General features: G+C 37.9%; 4 protein-coding genes and 1 non-coding gene across 7 annotated transcripts; 3 read left to right on the top strand and 2 right to left on the bottom strand.

Moving 5' to 3' along the window:
* Nucleotides 1–5296: 5296 nt before the first annotated feature.
* LOC115419658 (zinc finger and SCAN domain-containing protein 22-like) lies at nt 5297–9861 on the bottom strand. The gene is made up of 3 exons (XM_030134567.1): nt 9857–9861; nt 9153–9358; nt 5297–8190 (listed from the first exon to the last, which is right to left on the bottom strand). The coding sequence occupies exons 2-3, from the start codon at nt 9331–9333 to the stop codon at nt 7271–7273; spliced, it is 1101 nt and encodes a 366-aa protein (XP_029990427.1). The 5' UTR covers nt 9334–9358; nt 9857–9861; the 3' UTR covers nt 5297–7270.
* Nucleotides 9862–10092: 231 nt separating this feature from the next.
* On the top strand, nt 10093–15386 carry gnl3 (G protein nucleolar 3). 2 transcript variants are annotated; one of them, XM_030134562.1, is made up of 15 exons: nt 10093–10232; nt 10441–10499; nt 11003–11143; nt 11295–11414; nt 11505–11576; nt 11678–11813; nt 11911–12010; nt 12439–12590; nt 13338–13425; nt 13570–13747; nt 13838–13980; nt 14190–14326; nt 14461–14600; nt 14817–14877; nt 14967–15386. In XM_030134562.1, the coding sequence occupies exons 1-15, from the start codon at nt 10220–10222 to the stop codon at nt 15065–15067; spliced, it is 1641 nt and encodes a 546-aa protein (XP_029990422.1). In that variant the 5' UTR covers nt 10093–10219; the 3' UTR covers nt 15068–15386. The 2 variants fall into 2 exon arrangements, with proteins under 2 accessions (XP_029990422.1, XP_029990421.1); XM_030134561.1 differs by having other exon boundaries at nt 10094–10232; nt 11911–12014; nt 12440–12590.
* Nucleotides 12214–12346, top strand: LOC115420262 (small nucleolar RNA SNORA47). The gene has a single exon (XR_003935531.1). It is a non-coding gene; the product is annotated as a small nucleolar RNA SNORA47 (small nucleolar RNA).
* A 466-nt stretch (nt 15387–15852) lies between the features above and the next one.
* glt8d1 (glycosyltransferase 8 domain containing 1) lies at nt 15853–19502 on the bottom strand. Of its 2 annotated transcripts, none has more exons than XM_030134566.1 (9): nt 19314–19502; nt 19005–19103; nt 18652–18856; nt 18431–18548; nt 18244–18328; nt 17984–18096; nt 17638–17804; nt 17432–17544; nt 15853–17063 (listed from the first exon to the last, which is right to left on the bottom strand). In XM_030134566.1, the coding sequence occupies exons 1-9, from the start codon at nt 19327–19329 to the stop codon at nt 16879–16881; spliced, it is 1101 nt and encodes a 366-aa protein (XP_029990426.1). In that variant the 5' UTR covers nt 19330–19502; the 3' UTR covers nt 15853–16878. The 2 variants fall into 2 exon arrangements, with proteins under 2 accessions (XP_029990426.1, XP_029990425.1); XM_030134565.1 differs by having other exon boundaries at nt 18652–18862.
* Nucleotides 19503–19970: 468 nt separating this feature from the next.
* spcs1 (signal peptidase complex subunit 1) lies at nt 19971–21175 on the top strand. The gene is made up of 4 exons (XM_030134568.1): nt 19971–20125; nt 20541–20600; nt 20691–20777; nt 20905–21175. The coding sequence occupies exons 1-4, from the start codon at nt 20090–20092 to the stop codon at nt 21028–21030; spliced, it is 309 nt and encodes a 102-aa protein (XP_029990428.1). The 5' UTR covers nt 19971–20089; the 3' UTR covers nt 21031–21175.
* The last annotated feature ends 14 nt before the right edge of the window (nt 21176–21189 follow it).

Raw genomic sequence — 21189 nt, forward strand, 5'->3', positions numbered from 1 at the left:
TTTCTGCCACTCAGTGGGCAGAACCACGGTGACTTCCGGTAGCGGTGATGTCACGTGCATACCCTCTATTCTTGTGCAACTACATGAATAGTTGTTTCAGTTTCTATACACTTTGGTCTCGGTTTACATGGCCTTTACAACAACATACAATACAAAGAACCAACTGAAGAAGGTTTACCTGCCAAAGTTGGATTTGTTTGGTCTTTTTTCACATGAGAAATTCTATGTTCCTCTCCCTAAAAGTCAGTAGACCTTTATTTCTCCCCTGACAGACAATTAGTTCTGCAGCAACTAATCATTACTGGGGGTCCGTTGGGGGCATTTCTCAGGGTGTATTTCAGAACCTCCCTTCTCCCTTTACTGATGCTTGTCATCCTGAGAAAATCTAAAGAGATCACCCTTATATGACCTTTGAAATAATATACACTTCCTTAGACTACTTCCTCTTTTGGAGGAATATCCAAATGTTTGACATTAGTGTTTTCATCTGTACAAACATGTATTAACATCATGGGACCACAAACTCACGAATCACTCATGTGTCTCACTGTAACTCAATTTACATTCCTAAAATCCCCTCCTAACTTCTCTGGAAAGAGGTTCAGGTAGTCTTTGCATATGGTATTTGTTATTGGTATTTGTTCTGATTTCATTTCATTTTTTTAAAATGTTAAATACACAGTTATATCAGTTTTCATTCTTACAAAAAGTAAAAAAGTGATCACCTCAAAAGCGAAATAATGAATTAAAAAACATCAATTACATACACATTTGTTGAAGTATATGTAATAACAACTGATAAATTTACAGATTTAATTTAAAAAAATTACATTTGCTGATTGTGACAAAAATATATGTTAATACGCAATATGGCTGTATTTTCTGTTTGTGCTTATACACCTGTATTATTAGTCTCATAATTCAGTACTTTGATAATTACTATTTTGCATGAGTTTCAGGCTAACTGACATGCACAAAATGAGTGAATAGAACTTGATAATGGGTTACCTGTGTTTTATCTGCTTATTTTTCATATACTACATTCATAGGGTAAATTCCCACCACATCTGTCTCATGTCACTATTTTAACTTTTCAGACTAAATAAACATTAAGAACTGTTCTTAGTCACATCAATCCCCAGTTTTATACAGAGCTCACATTTTGTTTAGTGTTATTTATACCCTCACATCAAATCAAAACTCTCAGAACTACTCAATTATCCCTCATATCATCTGTTCATCATAACCTGGAAAGTTGTTCCATATTGAGGAAACAACAACTACAAACAAAATCATCCTAACCATGAAGCACATCAGTGCATAAGGTTTTCAGTCTGTTTTGCTGCAACATGGACTGTTGAATTTCATGAAACCTTTTCTTCATGATATCATGAAGATGGAGCATTATGTGGATATTTTGAAGCTTTACCAGAAAACATGAGCCATGAAGCTAAAGGTTAGTCACAGATTGGAATTTGCAGCAGGACAATGATGAATGCACACCTCGGAAATGGAAACAACATGGCTTAAGTCCAACAAAGCAGATGTTTTGCAATGGCCTTCACAAAACCCTGACCTCAGTCCAAGTGGGTTTTTATAAGAAGACCCATAAACCTGACTCAGCTTAAGAGCTACAAGTTCTGTAAAGTGCTGTGTGAAGCACATTTATTTTGTATTTTATTTTAATTTAACCTTTATTTTACCAGACCTTAACCTCCTAAGACCCAGCTATGGGTTTTCTGTCCACATTTGTGGACAAAAGTTTCACAACTTTATACAAAAAAAAAAAAAAAAAAAAGAAAGAAAAGAAAAGAAAACTGTCCACCACAAAGGACATTCCATAAAAATTGTAAAAACTGCATCTGAATAAACTGTTGCATCATGATGTTTCCAATATAGGCACTTATACAAAATAATACAAATATTAATACAAAACAAAAAAAAAGCTTGTACTTGCTAACATTTCCTGGGTCTTAGGAGGTCAAGGACAGCTTCTTATTTACAATGTTAGCCTGGTGAGAGGTAGAAACACTTGAAGGGTAGGGGAGAAGAGGAGAAATAAATAAAATGGGCTGCTACTCCAAGTATTTGATTCAGGATACACAATTTAAAGGGTATGACACCTATTAATAAAGTCTGAAGTTTTGATCAACTAAATAAAAGCTGAAATGAAACGTTCTCTTCTATCTGTCTGAAATTTAGCTTCATCAAAGTAAAGCAGCTCGTCTAACTCAACAAACAGTGAATAGATGTTTATTCATGAAATGTTTGGAATTGCAAAAAACCTGAGTTTGACTACATTTGTCCAAGGTTTATGTTTTTCAGTCTCTTTCTTTTAGGCTGCCCTTCAGATTACTAAAGCTCCTTGTCACCAAACAATATGCACTTTAATTTCCTCCAGAGACAGTGTCACATCTTCTGATAAAACTGGGATTATGCAGACACAGGCTTATCCTGCCATCTCCTTTGTGTTAGAGCCAGATCAATATGTCACTGAGTGGGCAGGCAGAAGCTGGAGCATGTTTTAAGACACAGAAAACAAATGATCTCCTAAAGATAGAAAGATCTACTACCTGTGGATGTAAAATCAATTTGAGGAAGATATTGCAGCAAAACTAGAAAACTTATTGAGTGACTTTGCCATCTTAAATATTATATGTTCCTGGGTAAAAGTGCATTCAATAGACCTGGTCAACAATTTCTATAAAGTCCTGTGAGGTGACTTTGTTGCGATATTGGGCTCTATCAATAAAATTGAATTGAATTGAATAGGAGACTGTGAAACGCTAAATTTCCAAGTCTACCAAACTCAACAACTTTGGAGGAAAGAGAATCATTTCGGAATAAACATTTTATTTTTCATATCAGTGCTCACCAGTAATGTTCAGGTAGAAAATGTAAAATGTAATTTACAGGCTCGGCCCTGAGTGGAGTCAGCCGCCTGCAGAGCGTGACCGCAGAAAAACAGTTTGCAGGCTCCCTGCAGGCCACCCTGAAAAGATGAATACTGCTGCCTTGGGGTGAAAGAAAAATCAATAGTTGTCCAGGAAACTTGTCTGTCTAACACACACGGCTTGGCCTCCAAAAACACGCAAATTTAGAAAAGAGGGAAAGAACAGCACACCATACAAATAAAGCAACAAGTGTAAGGTCTCAGCATGTGGTGTTTATATTGTCCAGACCAGCAAATCTGTAGGACTGAAATCTGATTTACTATCTCACCCTCCACAGATGCATTTGTTCAGAAGAATTACTGGAGCGCACAAAAACTAAAAATGTCCATTTCTTTTATAAAGCTGAAATATCACCCGTCACTCAAGCATTTATGTACAAAGGTGAGGTCAGCTCCTGTGGAATCACATCCTGACATTATTCTGTTTGTATTATAGAGACCCCATGAGTGATAGTCGGACCTGAACACAGCAACTGACCACAAAGAACAAAATGTATGCCAGTTTCATGGGTTACAGTCTGTCATCTCTGGAATGCTAACACTGGAGATGCATCAGTATTTGACAGAGATCCCTGGAGACCAGTCTCATCTCGCTGCCCACTCATCCATCAACAGCTGTCAGACACCGAAACCTCATTAGCTCATAAAACTTTGATTCAACCTGCTATTTTTAGATATCAATTGGGAGGGCTTCCTTTACATAAATTATAAAAAACAATGTGTATTCCCCACAACGATGGATACAACTTTCAGCTATGGCTTTGTTAGGGTATAATTATAAAGGTTTATGATGAACCCTCAGCCTTTCCACAAAACATCAGCCCAGAAGCTGAATGAATGAATGCTTTTAACCAATATAGCTTGGAAATTTTAATTTACAAAAAGCCTGATTATAGCTCCTCACAAAACTTAATTTACAACTGGAAAGGGGCTAATACACCTCAGAACCTAAGCAAATAAACCCAATGTAATTTTCTTGCTACAGCAACTGAATCAAGTGGGAAATAATCTTTTAGAAATGCAGTTGGGGAAAAAAATGTTAATAAAAATCTGATTCATTTCAAGAATCGGTATATTGATGAATCATAATTAAACTGTGAAAAGTTAGATTATATTGTCGAATAATTCCAATTCCTTTGAAAATGAGGTGAATATATGTATTAATTCACAACTGGGAGCCAAAAAGATACTGATGAAATAATTAGAGAGCTCCATGTGAATTGCTGATTGCTCAGTGGGGTTCTGATTTCATTGCCTGTGACTCAATAAATATCAAATCATGCAGTAACAATGCATTGCTTGTAAGACTGCCTAAACTGTGAACTGTAGATGAATATCTCATTAGGTAGTTACAGTAGTCTGACAAGAGCAAATGAAGCTCTCCATCTACAGTTACACCTCCAGGATATGCATCATCCCACTGTTTTACTTCCCACTGATTTCCCATCTCATAAGAGACAAATCATTGGTAATATTCCAGACGTTTTACTCTACCACTGACTATCAAAAATCCCTCATGAAAACACTGAAGTGGAAAGTACTCCACCAGGTGTTGTGTATCTGTTACTACAAAATAAACATCTGTATATCCAGCAGTGCTTTACTGCCTCTTATATTTTGTTGCTCAGCTGAACACTTAATCAATGCTCGGACATGTTTAAAGGAGTGATGTTTTGCTTTTTTTAAAAATGGAATTATGCATTTTAAAACATTTCCCTGTGGTCTACATAAACTGTAAATGCTATGCTTGGGTCTGAATTCTTCATTAATTCAACTCCCCAGGTCCATCTTCAACCCTATTTCTGAGTAATGACACCAGAAAAGTCGTTTTGAGCGCTGACCCTTTAAATGCAAATGAGCCACTTCACACCCCTTTCCCTCCAGGTTGTTGGCTGTGCTGCTCTGTCCCGTTCAACCAACAACTGAACATTTTAGGTAATCAGCTCAAATTTGGACACATTTTCAGTATGGACTACAACCACTGCTGCTGACAAACAATTATGTCATACTCGGAGAAATGTTCGTCAGAAGTCTTAACCTTTTACGTGCAAATGTCATGATATAACTATTTATAGATGTAACAAATTGAGCAGGAATTCAAACAGGTTGTAGAAATCCACTCGATTTTGGCCAAAATGAATATAAAGATAGCTTTACAGCACCTGGAAGGATTAAATTCAAACTTTATAAACTATTAGGATCCAAATACACAAATAAATAAACCAAAGACTAATAAAAGTGGGTTTAGCAAAATATGACCCCTTTAAATCAACTACAGTTGCTCATGTAGTGTGAAGTTATTATGATAATGTGCTTTGCTTACACAAGAGACAAAACAGATAACTCAATAGCTACTTTATTAAAAAATAACATTTAATGCGCGATGATACAACACTGTACAGTCGAGTGTGTGTGCAGGGGGAGCATAGGCGTCCCAGAGTAGACTGAGTGGAGGGAGAGAAGGACTGCTGGTCAGCTGTGAGGACATGCTGTGGTTATCTTATGCTGCATTCATCACATGTCGAGGGATGACTTAGCCAGGTTTGGCATCCCAGAGCAAAACTGAGCTCTAACCCACTCTGATGGTTCTCACTTTTCACATTTTATTTAGCTCATCTTCTCTAGAGATATCTCTTGCAACTTATTTCTGCAATAAGTAAAGACAAATTCGATGGGGAAACTCACAAACCCTGAGTTTCTGACTTATACAAAAGCAGATTCAAGTCAGACTTTGTACTTTTGGACGGCCCTCATGTTATGAATGCAGCACTAGTCCTGAGAGGAAAAAGATTACTGTAGGGTCTGTTGTTCAGGAGTCGGTCAAAGTGGGCAGAGGAAGAACTTGATTCAATTAATAAAAAAAAAAATAAAAAAATAAAAAAACTTCTGGAAGAAATAATCTGAGGCCAATCTAAAACAAATACCTCACATGTAAATGACTAGAGTGATGGAAACACAGGTGAATGTGACTCTTTGCACATTGAGACCCCTGACGTACCACAGATGGGTTCAGCTAATACTGTGTGGCCCCATTTTAGAGTGAATATCTGCAGTCTGGGACAAACGCCATAGTGCATGTCATAACAAAGACACCAGAAAGTTTCTAAATGCATGATCGAGCAGGACTAGTGGTATTTTACAGAAAAACTCACATTTCACAAAATAGTGGAGTAGTCTCACAATAGATTTCTCCATTTTTCAATAAACAAAATGAAGCAATGAAAATGAGATGGCAGTTTTTAGCTTTGCAACAATGAAACGGCACTGATGAGAACAGTCATAACAAAGACTAAAATTAAGTGCCAGATCAGACTCCTCGTCTATCAGTCAAGGCTCATTCTGTGTATATTTTATGGGGATAGTTCAAAGCCTCTCAACTTAAATATTCTCACATAAAAAGTTGGAAAAAACATAAATTTTATTTTTCTCATATTTAATTAGGAAAATGTAAAAAAAAAAAAAAAAAAAAAAAAAAAAAAAAAAAAAAAAAAACCTTCAAATGGCCATCTTCCAAATCATTGTTTTTTGTCAGTCACTCAAAAATTCAACAACATTTCAATTATGAAATTAAGAAGCAATTCTTCATATTTGAGAAATTTAAAAAAAAAAAAAAAAAGTTTGCCATTTTGCTTCAAAACTCACTAACATGATCGGACAAGTTGCCGTCTTTAAAGCAGTTGTTTCAGTTCTTGTGTTCTTAGTTGGTTCTGTGTGATACTTTTTTAACTATAAAAAAAACATAGTGGCAGTGTTAGACAAAGCCAGAAAGTCCAGTCCAGTATTTTGAGAGTGGTCACTCACTCATTCTGGTCTACATTTTCAGTACTAGAATACTGTTTTCAAAATAGTTTAAGTTTACAAATTTGAAACACAAATCTGAGCCCAAGGACAAGAAATTACTGGTTGAAAAAAAGTGGTGGCCGTGCTGAACATTGTTGCATTTTGTAATTTGTCTCAGTTTCAAGGCATGTGTGGAAGACTTCATCATGCTAATTATATGACTAAGGAAAGGCTAGATTATTCAGAAAGACTAGCTAATAACTCAAATTGTGTCTTTGAGATTTAATACTCAGTGACAAGTACAAAATTAAGTAAATGACATACTAAACTGGCTAATATAATTCTATTGAGGGATTATGGCATGGAGAAGTATTAGGTTAGATTAAAAAAAAAAAATCTCTAAGAGTTCCAGAATCCCTAGGTCTTCAACGGTAGGAAGAAAAAGCCTCATCTTATTGGCAGCGATTTCAGCTTTTGTAGAAAAGTTTCCCACATCAATATGATTCACAAACTTGGTTGTTTAACAACATATTTGTACTATTGCCCTGAGAAATATGTTCCCTCACGGCTATGGGTCTGGAGATGCCTTTTGATTTTGTCAGAACGGCTGAAGCACTTGCCACATACTGGGCAACTGTATGGCTTCTCTCCTGTATGGATCCTCATGTGCACTTTCAGGTGAGCCATTTGTGTGAATCCCTTTCCACAAATCTGGCAACGGAAAGGTTTTTCTCCGGTGTGGCTACGTTGGTGTTCCTGCAGCCTGCCAGATGAACTGCAGCATTTCCCACATACTCCACAACGATATGGTTTTTCCCGGGTGTGCACTTGTACATGCACATGCAAGTGGCCAATGTGACTAAATGCTTCACCACAAACTTTGCAGCAGAAGGAGGACATGTGCCCTTGTAGGGGTGATTTTTGATGGGGGCAGTCTACAGCATTAGCTGCTTGGTTGCGCATGTGAGATGCCTGTCCTCTGTTAGCTCCATTTCCAGCTCCCTTAGCACCAACCATCTGTCCTCCATTCTCCACCCCTATAATGTCAATGTTGTTCTCATTCGAACAGTTTGGGTTGACAGGTGCAAGAGGCTGTGCACCGCTATTTGAGGAAGATGAACTTCTGTGGTTTCCTCCAGTCTCTGCCTTTCCATGCCTTGAAGGGCCTCGAGATCCAGGATCCCTCTCTCTGTTCTCCACACCTTGAGTCTGAGGGAGGTTGGATGTATGGGGGGCATCTTGAGGATATTCATTTCCAACACGCGGGGGAGTGAACATATTCTCTGGTGTGTTGCAGGAGCCATGTGCACGAAGCTGATCATCACCTTGGTTGGGGCGGAGATCTCTTTTATCCTTAATCTGAATAGGAATACGTTCTTCATGCCCCATACTAGGACTCCACTCACGTCGTGGATGCTCACCATCCTCCTCATCCAACAATGCCATAGATGGACGATCTGAAAACACAACAGGGGTGAGCTCAGCAAAAAATATTAACACATTTGTAGCAATTATCACCATGTCCACTGCACAGTCCCCTCCATTAAAAAAAGAAAAACAAAAACCATCTTCTATGTACACAGATGTACGCAACAAAATCACATAAATATTAAAACAAACTTCCTCAAAACGTTTGGGGCAAACTTGACAGGACATTATAAAGCAGAGCAGCATGATCTGCCAGAAAAAGCAGGTCTCTTCTGAAAATACCCTTTAATCAGAAAAGTTTTCTGAAATGTGATTTGTTAACTACAACCAAAAGTACCGCAAGTTACACTTTTATAAAGACTATGTAATGTGCCATTACTATCTAGACATTCCTATTTAACGTACTTAATTGTAATTGTTTAGGGATAGCACAATGAAGATACGTTTACTGTTAAAACAGCTAAAAGAAAAAAGTCAAGTAATGTTCATATAAAATGTTTACCACAGCTGAGTTTAACTGTAGGGCTGTTTCTATAGTCTACTCTGTGACAATTAGCTACTTGGGAAAGAGTTTCGGTCTTTGAGTCGTGAGAAAAATATCATAGATTTGATGTTTCAAAATTACATGAACTGTGGCAAGAAGAAAGAGACTTAACATATGTGTCCATCGTAAAATTCCAATAAAATACATTCGCTAATATAGGCACATAGCTACATGTTAATCCGGGTGTAAACTAGTGGCTAATCTAGCCTGCTAGCTGGCTAACGAACAAAGGTTAGCTAATGCGCTAGCCGCTTCCCAACAACACTAGCTAACACCAAGCTAACGGGTAGAGTTAAGATGCTTTAAGATGGGTCTATAAGAGTCTAAAACTAATTTTGTGTGGTCAAGATTTTTATGATTGCAGACATTTCCAGATCACCACTAAATGCCACACCGGGGTCTGGGCTGAGAGGGCATTAGCTACAGTTAGCCTTCAGCAGAGCTAACCTGGCCATATTTCAATTCCAGCGTCTCGCAGCCTGCGTCTCAGATGGTCGTTCTCCCGCTCTCTTATCGCTATTTCCTCCTGGTACTCCAAAATCGTGTCCTCGACAGATTTGTAGATCTCCTGCGCCGCAAGCATGAGACGCTCAGTCAAAAAAACGTTTAAGAACTGCAGTTTGGTCATTTTCTTGGGTTGCACAGAGCTCTCGCTACCATCCAAAATGGACCAAAAAGATGCTCAACCCAATCACGTGACAAGGAGTTGCTTCTTCTTCTGCTTCTTCGGTTTCTTCCTCTGGTTCTTCGGTTTCTTCCTCTGGTTCTTCGTCTCCTTCTGCTTCTTGCAAGTGTTATTTGATTAATGTGTGCAGAATCTGACAAGTTAATATAGTAGTGGGATAAGTAGCGCCTTCTGTTTCAGGACAAGTTAACCTGATGAAAATAACAACATTTGTCTAACTTGTAGAACTTGTATGCACTAAGCCAATTAAGTTCCATTATTTACACTGTTTTTCACATATAGATATGCAGATATATAGACATATTGCAGATGGCAGTTTAACATAGTTTATTTTTAAAATAATAATAACAACCTAATAAAACACATAAAGCAGATCTGACTACCTTACGAGACGAACTTCTTCAAAGAGGTGGTGAGTGTATGTATTTGTCTAAAATATAAGGAGTAAAAGTAAAAAGTCAAAAACTCTGAACTGCATACTGTTTACTGTATACTGTGTACTATACTATAATATTTACACCTCATTTCTTCCCACCTCTGGTAATAACAAAGACATTCGAAAAGTTTGACATAAGGAAGATATTTCATTAAATATTTACATCTTTTGTGTGTATGTGTGCGTAAATCTTCCTCAGAAACAGGTTTTTTTTTTACAATATAGTTTCAGTAGGCATCACCTACCGTGACTGTAAGCGCAGCCTCCGATCGACAGGTGGCGCCATATAAAACAGTTTGGACTTCAACAAAAGCGGAAATGACCAAACATCAGAGTTGTTCACTACTCCACGTGTGAGAGTTTCAGTCACATTGGAAAGTTAGCAGCTTCACAATGAGGAGACCAAGTGAGTAACATTAACAGTGGAGGTGCATTAATGTATGATTTTATAAACAACACGTTGTTTAGTGGCTGTTGTTCTTGAAAAAGATGTTTTGCTATTCAAGAAGCTAGTCGTCTCCTCGGTAACGGTCAAAATATCTGCATTAGCATTTCCTAGCTTTCTGTTCAACTAACACAAAGCTGTTTTCCGTTTTTTTCCATTTTATTTTTAGAGTTAAAGAAAGCAAGCAAGCGGGTATCATGTGCCAAACGCTACAAAATACAGAAGAAGGTAGGTGGGACCTCGACATCAACTACCGACAAATGACATGTTTAGCTTTACCTTGAGGGCTGAATACTTTAAATGGCAGTGGTCTGGTGCTCTTATTCACAGTTCGACTCTTTTTTTTGTTGTTTACAGTGATATTAACAAGTAATGGGGCTCTGGGGAACCACTTTTTATATATGCAAAACTATCCACTTTATCATTAAGTCATGAGAGGTGCAAATTTACACATAAATGAATGATTCTAACTAGATATATTATCTAGGATTGGAAAGAGTAACAATGAAAAGGATGCATTTGATTAGAAATGTTTTGATTGTGTGTTCTTTGTGATGTACTTTGAAATAAGTTTGCACATTTATTTGAACACTAGTTTGTCCTCTCTCATCAGTAAACAATCATCCAGCTATCCATTCGTATTACAGTTCTTAAAATGAAACTTAAGAAGTCAGCAAAGTACCTCTCTTGTCTGTGAGAATGGATGATCTAAAGTATGAGTACTCTTTCAGGTCCGAGAGCATAACAGAAAACTTAGAAAAGAAGCAAAGAAAAAAGGAGTAAGCAAACGAGTGAAGAAGGATCCAGGAGTGCCTAGCAGTGCTCCCTTCAAGGAAGAGGTCCTCAGGGAGGCAGAGCAGAGGAGGCTACAGGTTTGTAGAGCTCATCATAATGCAGTGTTGCAGAAGCTGGATGTCAGGATGTTGCATTGTTGAGCAACTTCCAGACTTTTATCCCTCCAGCCAGGTCAATTTCACACAGTTTAAGCCCTCATAGCAAATTGAACAAATGCTTATATTGCAGATTGAAGCAGAAAAAGAAAAAAAGAAACAAGCCAAAAAAGAGGAGCGTGCTCAGAAGAGGAAGAGAGAGAAGGAAGCGGCAAGTAAAGGAACAGAACCTAAGGCCAAGAAAGCTCGACAGGTAAAAGGCAAATGATGTACACACACAGTGAAGTCAAACTGATGCCATATATTGGTCTGTTGACTCACATTGTTTTGCCTTTTTGCATAGAATGAGAATGGAAAGCAACAAACTGCACCAGACAGGAATTCAAAACATTTCCTTTGCTCTGAATTAAACAAGGTAACACACCCTGTCATAGTGTTTTATAATTTAAAAAATAAATAAATAAATACAGCCACCATGTACATTAGAAAGCCTCAATCTGATGTTCATCTTCACAGGTTATTGATGCATCTGATGTTGTGATTGAAGTCCTTGATGCTCGGGATCCACTGGGCTGTAGGTGTCCACAGCTGGAGGAGGCGGTGCTGCAGAGGGACGGCAACAAGAAACTGCTTCTGGTTTTAAATAAAATAGGTAAATGGAAATGAGATGCTGCACAGGCTGATTAGTACTTTTGATGGGACTTTTAATGGACATCTGTTTTCTTATCTTTTGTATTTTCTGTATGAAGATCTGGTACCAAAGGGAAATGTGGAGAGGTGGATACAGTGTTTACAGCAGGAGTTTCCAGTTGTGGCATTCAAAGCATCAACATACATCCAGGACAAAACACTGGTAGGTGAATATTTGTCTGAACCATAAGCTTTTGATATAGAGACATCTCCTTGTATGTGTTTACCTCACTGTTTCTGTAATTTAATTTAAGTCAACATATTCATGAGATGTCTATCTTAAATTTGCCCCTCTGTGTTAAACCTGTTATAAGATGGCTTGTATTTGGTTTATTCATGACGGTTTTGGTATCATTGCTATTTGGAGGATTGAGAAGGTTGAGCAGCTTGGTTTGTGCTGTTATAACTGGTTATAACCTCCAAGAATAAAAACAAAGCACACAGTTCAGTCACTCTGCCTTGTGAAGGGCTGATATGTGTATTTGTGAACAAAACAAAAATTGTGTTCAATGATTTAATTAAATGCCCTAATTAATGTAGATGACATGAAGTTGTATTTACATTATTTTCTGGTTTCATCTTCATCAGCAAACAAAGAAAAGCAGGATCATGCCTTCCAATACAGTATTGGACAAATCCAGAGGAGCAGCCTGCTTTGGAAACAGCTGTCTTACTGAACTGCTCACAAGTTATGCTTCCAAAACAGAGAGTGAAGCTTTACTCAAAGTGGGCGTAGTTGGTAAGCAATCTGATATTATGCCTGAAGTAAATTGTGTATTGAAGAGTATTAGTTTATATGAAGCATCAGTTATTTATCTCATTGTATTGTTAAAAAAAAAAATATATATATATATATATCACAGTAGAGATTGAAATCCAGTAGGATTCGTAATCCTACGAGGACAGATAGGAATTTTAATTTGTCCTAGGACAAACTGAAATCCTATCTGTCCTAGGGTTAGGGTTAGGGGGGGTTGGGGTGGGGCGGTTAGGGTTAATCTTCAGATCCTAATTTCTTGTAGGATTAAAACCTTCTGTGTGAACTTTTTCTGCACTGTCCTATAATGAGTGTTGCAACACTGGAATTTCCCCATTGTGGGACAAATAAAGGATTTCTTATCTTATTTCAGTTTGTCCTAGGACAAACTAAAATTCCTATCTGTCCTAGTAGGATTACAAATCCTACTGGATTTCAATCTCTACTGTGATATATATATATATATATATATATATATATATATATATATATATATATATATATTCAAACAGCCTCACAAACAATCAGTGCTCTGGAATACAAAGTTTGTTCACATTCCATTACTGCTAAGATCAATTCCAGCTATTTATCTTGTTGAGTGTCTGTTTCACTTGTGACATTTATGTTAATTCTGTTTGTTTTCATAGCTTTTAAAATTATATTGTATTTGTATTATATTTTAAAATCATGTTGTAATTGGTCTCTTTGTGAATCTCCTTGAACAAACAGGTTTTCCTAATGTGGGGAAGAGTAGTCTAATCAACAGTATGAAGGGATTCCTTGCCTGTAATGCTGGTGTCAAGAGAGGCATAACAAAGTAAGTGACATGTACAATAAATGGCATGAAGTAGTAGTTAATGACCAAATTGCTTTTTTAAATAAATGGGATATGTGTAACATTGAATACTGATTGCTGACATATTTCTCCCTGCCCTCTGTATACTGTCCCTCTACCCACCAGGTCCATGCAGGAGGTCCACATCTTGAACAACGTAAAGCTAATAGACAGCCCAGGGATTGTGGCCTCACCCTCTAACCCACCAGCCTCTATGGCTCTGAGGAGCCTGCAAGTGGAGGAGGGCAATGAGAGTGTGCTGGAGGCTGTCAGGACTCTGCTCAAACAGTGTGATAAAACCCAGGTAGAAGCAGAATGACTTTAAGTGTGAGAAGGTACAGCAAAAAGCAATTAGAGGAGAGATTTTTCAGGTCATCTGTCTTCACTGTTTCAGATCATGCTTCAGTATAACATCCCAGACTTCAGAAACTCCCTGGAATTTTTAACAGTTCTTGCTAAAAAGCGTGGCTACTTGCAGAAGGGTGGAGTTCCTAACACAGAGCAGGCGGCCATGGTTTTTCTAAATGAATGGACAGGGTAAGTGTTTTTTTTTAATTGGCTGGAAGGAATGGAGTCCTTTCAGATGTGAAAGAGCATCAATTTGGAAATGAGGACAATATCATGTCGTGAATTATTATGACGACTTTAATCCAACTCTGATCCAAACACTGAAGCAGAAAACAGTGTTAAATATTTCAATGTCTCTTGAGTCACAGATGGATTTATGTGCCTTGGTGTTTCTTTAGAGTCAAGCTGAGCTACCACTGCAGGGTCCCAGAGAACCACAGCCTCCCTGCCTACCTGTCTGACAATGTTGTTGCTGAGATGCAGAAAGGCTGGGATTTGACCAAAGTTAAAACAGGCAACGAGGAAACTCTGAAAGGTACCGGCTTTTAGTGATAATCACAATGGCAGAATAGTAGTCCTTTTGTACACTCACCTTCTCAGTGCATTAAAACCTCAGGAAAGAATAAGCACAGTTGACTAATTCACCAAGACCAACTGTTGTTTTTGTAGGTGTTAAATTCCCCAGCCAGGCTAGCAGTATAAGCTTCATTTCTCAAGGTCCAACTGCAGGCCTGTTGAGGGTCTGTGACATCTCTGAGGAGCAACCTGATACTGGATCCACAGACAAGGAGGAAGACCAGAATCACAAAGTAAGGGTAGATGTCATTTTCTAGAACAATTCCTGATATTACAGCTGTTTAAAATCAAGCCTGTAGTCCCAGCTCTGGAAATGAGGACAACAACGCAAGTCTTGATTTGTTTATGAAGACTTCTAATCCAACTCTGATCCTGCTGGCGAGACCTTTTGTGTGGAAAATATTTTTTTGTGGCAATGATTAATATTGTTGAAACATTTGTTCTTGCAGCCTGAGCACACTGTGGAAGAGTCAGTTACAGTAGATGAAACCAACGAACCACCACTCAAAAGTAAGTTCTCTACCTATACCATATGTGCCACGATTTGTGTAAATCTTAAGCTTTTTTCAATACATTTACACGTCATTTTCTGTTTGCAGAGAAGCCAGCCCAGGTGCAGTTCCAGTCTGTTCCCATAGACATCAGCCTCTCTGCTCCTACGACAGACGATGCCTATGACTTCAACACAGACTTTAAGTGACGCTTTCTTCAGTGACATACAGAACTGAACTTGTGCAACACATGACAAACCTGATGGATACAAGTATCATCAGGATGTGTTGAAACACCTTGTGATGAAAGGCACTGGTCGATTTGGAGACTGTCCTGCTAGTTGACTGGTTTCATGTATATTTGTGGCCTTCCTTCACTCTTGGACTCTGAAGAGCAGTAAAACAGTTTCACACATGAAATGTACAGTCTGTCCAAAACAGTCTGTTTTAAATGTCCAGGTGTTATTTGTGATCCCTTATGTTAATGCAGAATAATGTATATAGATTGACTAAACACATGAAACTCTCTACAGTGTCTGTTTTGTTTCATGTACCATTACTGGTTTTATGGTTTTCTCTATAACCAGTTTATAATTTGAACTGGTTATGAAATGAAATGCAGAGGATTTTGATTTCACATCTAAGAAACAAAATTTGAGACAAATGTGGAAATGGTCAGTTGTGTAAGACATTGAAAACTAGAGACCGAGGATGGAATATCCCTCGGGCACCACACATTTAAATGGTACATGTTACTGATGATTGGTTTCACTGACTTAGTGGAAAATACAGAAACTAACAATGGCACCTTAAATCACTCAACAGCATGTATACAAAATGGAAGAGATGGACAGACTGTAGCAAAAGGCACTGATTAACTGACAAAGTGAAACAAGTGCAGCAATATTTGAAGGTATAGGTTTGCATGATATGCTGATCACTGTATTCCTCAGTATTATAAGCCAAGGAGAATTTTTAAAATATATATATTACATCAGTTGTATGATAAAAAGTTTATTATGTACTTACAAAAGGTGACAAATATTTACACCTGCGAGGTGAATCCTTGGAGCATAAAAATCCTGATGGAACAAGAAGCATTTCTAAGCAAACATATTCTTAATTTCTGCAGGGATGCAGTGTTTTAGTGGTATTCGTGTAATATCAGTAAAAACCAGTCTGAAATAGTTGAGCAAAAGAAGCGAGGCAATGCCAAAATAGTATTTATGGTATTGAAAGCTGGGGCTTGTACTATAACCTGCCTCCAAAAGGTGTGGAGTGATTCGAACACTGTTTAGATGTTTGTACTGAGAGGAAAAGGGAATTGAACAGTATTTCCTAATAGTAATGTCCTTGTGCCGACCTAAACACAGGCCACTCGATAGATGTAACAACATGGTCTGCAAAGATTATGTGCAATTAAAAGTATGGTAATATTCCTTTTCCACAGGAAAATACAGAAGTGAGGTAATGTCAAGGCATCGCCACAGGTAACATAACTGCAGTACAGTGGTGATGAAGTTTGTAAATGTTAACTTGAAGGCAGGATAGTTAGCTGTATATATGATCCTTTAGTTTTAAAATAAATATTTAGTTATGTGCACCAAATGACACCAATGTTTACTTTGACACAGTGGCTTCAATCACAGTCTGGATGCAAAAGAAGGTCTTGGCACACTGTCACATGTCTACATTACGGTTAACTGTTGCTGATGATGTTAGACAATTCACTGATAGTGTTTAAGGAAACACGGGTCAAAGTAATCTGAAAAACACCTTACTTCTGAGAAATAAAACTTGGAGTAATTTGCATGGTCCAACAGTATAGGATGAGACAACTCTGTCGGTGTAGTGGAATGTGAAAATGAAATGATCCAAAAGTTCAATATGAATGATTTAAAAGGCTGGTAAGACAAAAGGCCTTACTTAGTATTTAGTTCCTGAGCTATAGGAAGGCGTGGTCCTGCTACGACAGGGCTGGCTGGTCTCTCTGTGAAGCTTTCTCAACATGTTTATCAGTCTATTTGTCCTCTGTGTGTCTTCGCACAGGATGAAATTTTCCTGTTGGGTCTGGGATGTACCATTTGTCCCACACATCAGAAAATGAGGATGTTCTTCCCCAGGGCTTATAGTGTCCGTTCCAATGGAGGAGTTTGGCTGCTTTTACAAATGGTAGGGAGTACCGGTTTCCAGCCCCCGTAGTTCCTGGAAAATAAGATAATTTCCTGTTGCTATTGTTGTCTACTCCCAGTTCTGTTTTATATATTTGTACTGAAAGACAGTTTTAGATTAGAAGAAAAGTCATCTGTTGTTCTACAATTTGGTGTGAAAGAGCAGTAACTATAACGTCAAAATGTGGATCCTTCACAAGGAATGGATCCTGAACAGGTCTTACAATTTTTAGTTAAACTGAAAGGACTTTATCACATGAAATTGTACTTAAATCCTATGGGCTGTAGCTGTTTAATTGTGGAAGTGCAGTACAAACATCACTGTTTGGTGTTGTTGGGATGTTATATTTAATAATTATTTGAAAATGAAACTGTAAAGGCCTTCTAGTGGCTTTTACGTACCAAGGTGCCTGACGTGCCACATGGGGTCAATGGTGGAATGATGTTTGTAGAAAACTATTAGGAGTGGAGGGCTTGTTATACTCTCGGCCAGTGTCTTACTGTACAGATCTTCCCTGGAGAAAAGAAAGGGAAGAGAAAGAGTTACCATTATTAGAATTTTTTGTACAGTTACAGAAAACATATTTGTGTTTGTGTGCTTGTCTTACTTAGTGTTCAGCTCCATCCAGTGCTCCAGCTGCTGGGTGATGTTCTGATTCTTCCATTCAGTTAAGTTGGCAACAATGACCCCGGGGTTAAAGGTACATGTGTTGGCCCTCATCCCCAGCTTCTTGATAGACTCCTTCTTGAAGTCCAGGAATCCTATGTAGTTATTCTATTGGAATGAAAACACCACAAACATAAATTACTAATAGTTTTAGCAACGTTAAAGTGTTTGATTTTACCTGTTAAAACTTGTACGATGTAAAATATTCAACCCTCGGCCAGACAGACTGTTATAAATAAACAGCTTTTGGTTTATTTCAGTCAACACTATAGGGAAGGGGTGCTCACTTGATTTCCAGCCCCCCGTACGATGCCCTTAGAAGACGCTGAATCACAGTCATCAGAGAAGGCAGCAGCATGTCCTTGTTTTATGTTAGTTTCATAAAGCTCTTGAATATCCCCTGAGACCAAACAGGAAATATCAATTTATTGACCCTTCAAAAAAGACTGGACATTTTAAAGAATACAGATACGGAATGTGACAAGTGAATGGAGGCGGTAAAACGATCCCCAAAACGTGTAACCAAAGAAATTCAATAAATATTTACCTTGTACGATAATGTCATCATCCAAATAGATGGCTTTCTCTGCCTCAGGTATATAAAGAGGAAGATAAAATCTGGCAAATGTCAACTGAAAAAGCAAGAAATTCAGATATCATAAGCTAGTGTCACATTTCAATAAATACCTTGAATATTTGTACTGGCAAAGTGACAGGGCATTCAGTTGTCTCACTGGTTTTGCAGCTTCCAGGTTCAGAGAATCTTTTGGTATTTTCCCTTTGAGGTGCTCGGGGTTGAACACAACAATTTTATGTTTAATATATTTCAGCCTTGTATCACTCAGCCAAGTCCTGTTGATAAAACAAAAACAGGATTTACATTTTTAATAAGTCCTTTCTGTCATGTGCAGTGTTAAATACCAGCAATAATGTACATAAAGCTATATTATCTTACTTCAGGTGATCCACTGTGTCATTCTGAGTCACTATAGTGAACACAATATTGGCTTTACTGTTCTGGTAGACACTGTTGATGGCAGCGACAACAGCACCAAGTCTTTCTTCAGCAGCAGTTATAAGAATAGGAATCTCTTCCCCTTTCCTCTCATACTCCGGTCTCAGGTTTGGAGACGGTTCAGACTCAAAGGGCAGGATCATCCCTGCATCTGAACAAAAGCACATTGGGGATTTCACTTGCTTCAGTTTATTATGTCAGCATTGACTTTGATATGGTGAATAGGATCAAATACTTGTGAGAAAAGCATATACTATATGTCTCACAGTTCTCAGATACATGGATAAACATACCTTGATGTTCTTTGTGTAAAAAGTCACTGAGGTTGAGGAGATTTCGTTGGACTATGATGAGGAAGGCCACAGCCAACAGCACAAGGATAATCACGTTTACTGAAAGACACAAACATTCAAACTACAGCTACTGAAGTGATATACAAGCAACATAATACTCTAAAAACCCATTAATTTCAAAGCCAAATCAGATGTAAGCGGCTGATGTTTTTGCGTCTGTATTTCAATCCAACTTTCTGCTGAGTTCTTGTTTCACGTCACATTCAGTCTAGATATTTATGAGAATCTATTTGAACCAAAACGACTCACCTCTCCTCAGTGTCATGACACCGTCCTCATCCGTCCCTCCAGTAAGTCTGAATATAAATACAACCCGATTGAACAGAGGTAAGTGGAGCCAAATATGTTCACTGGCTAGAAATGCTGCGGCACCGACTCTCACCAACTGCAGAAATAACGGCGTCTATTAATTAGTGCCCTGTAGCTACGTGTAGTGATTAAAAAAAAAAAAATTAAAAAAAATATTTAAAAAAAATACAGAAGCACAACTTGTAGCCACAGGTTCGGTTAAGCACAAACAGAACAATTTCACATTAAAGCCAACTGCCAACTCAACGGCTACAACTTTATTTGCTATCGCAGTGGCACATAGTAAGAGAAGGCAAAAAATATACCTGACTAAAAAAATAGAATATATTTCTGTTATCAACTTACATCAATTACTATCATCGTTCTTTTGCACTATATGTACATTTTTAAACACAAGATGTTGAAGGCAAAACTGTGCTTGTATAATATAAATATTAAAATAAAAGCTCCAGACTTTTTTTTCAGGCAATATTTGACGGATCCTAAAGCTTTCACTAATGCCTAACCAAACTTACTGACACGCAGCGCAGTTACAGCCAATCCGTATGACATATAGATCAGTGATCCTGCGCAGCTTACTAAAGTTACGACACTCGGGAGGAGGTGGATGGGGCCTTTTACAACACGACGTATCTTTTTGAAACCGGATGTTTAACTGTGTCGTTTTGGACCTGTTTGAACTAAATCTCTACGTTTGCATTATTTGAAGTGGAAAAATGCTATCTATATTCAAATCCATTCCGACACATATGGTATGTATCACTTAGCTAATCTGATTAGCGGCTGGGCTAATGCGATAGCCATCTTTTTCTTTCATGCTGTTGTATTTTGTAGTGTTTGAAGTGCTCACAGCTGCTTGCTTGCTAATGCTATACACCCGAATGTCAAAATCAACCAGCTAAGTGGATTTAGTCGTTGTAAACTGGGAGAAAGTTACACATCTTACAAGGCATGTTGCTACTGTTCCAACGGTTTTTATTTATTTACGTGTGCATTCCATTACTGAGTCAGGAAACGTTAGCTTATTGTCACTGTTGTCAGGCTTATGTGTATCTGGCTTGTGTACTTTTCCTGCAATTTACACGGGTTTATTATTTATTGTTTATCCCGTATTATTTGTCTGTCTGTAATATAGCTTAATGTTATTATTCTCCACTTCTGTTACAGGATTATAAGGGTCAAAAGCTGGCTGAACAGATTTTCCAAGGGATAATACTCGTCTCTGCGGTAATAAACACCTCGTTCGTACATTTTTGCTGTTTTCTTCTCTTAACTAATGTTAGATTCACTAATATTGCTTTTACAATGTCTTCACAGGTAATTGGATTTGTGTATGGTCTGATCATTGAACAGTTTGGGTGGACTGTGTACATAGTTTTGGCTGGTTTTGCTGTGTCCTGTGTGGTAAGTTTTTGATTGACAACACATTCTTCATCACAGCTGATTTTCTTCAGTTGCACATTTTTGTTATGAGAAGAAGCTTCAGTGACTAACAGGCTTTGCTTTGCTTTGGCTTTCTCTTTCGTTGTAGCTGACTCTGCCTCCATGGCCCATGTATAGAAAGAACCCTCTGTCATGGCAGCCACTTGTACCAGAGAGCAGTGGTGAATCCAGCCAAAAACCTCAGGAAAGTATCAAAAAGAAGAAGCACAAGTAACTCACAACTACCTGCCTGCTTTTTGTATTGGAGATCATTTAGATTTTTGTTCTACAGTTAACATTTGAATCAATTGGAAAGTAAGTTTAGAGCGTTAGTTATGGAAGTATACATGTGTTCTGTCAATAAACAAAAACTACATTCACTTTTGTAAATCGG

Source organism: Sphaeramia orbicularis, chromosome 5 (genome assembly GCF_902148855.1).
Source record: "Sphaeramia orbicularis chromosome 5, fSphaOr1.1, whole genome shotgun sequence".
Classification (NCBI taxonomy): Eukaryota; Metazoa; Chordata; class Actinopteri; order Kurtiformes; family Apogonidae; genus Sphaeramia; species Sphaeramia orbicularis.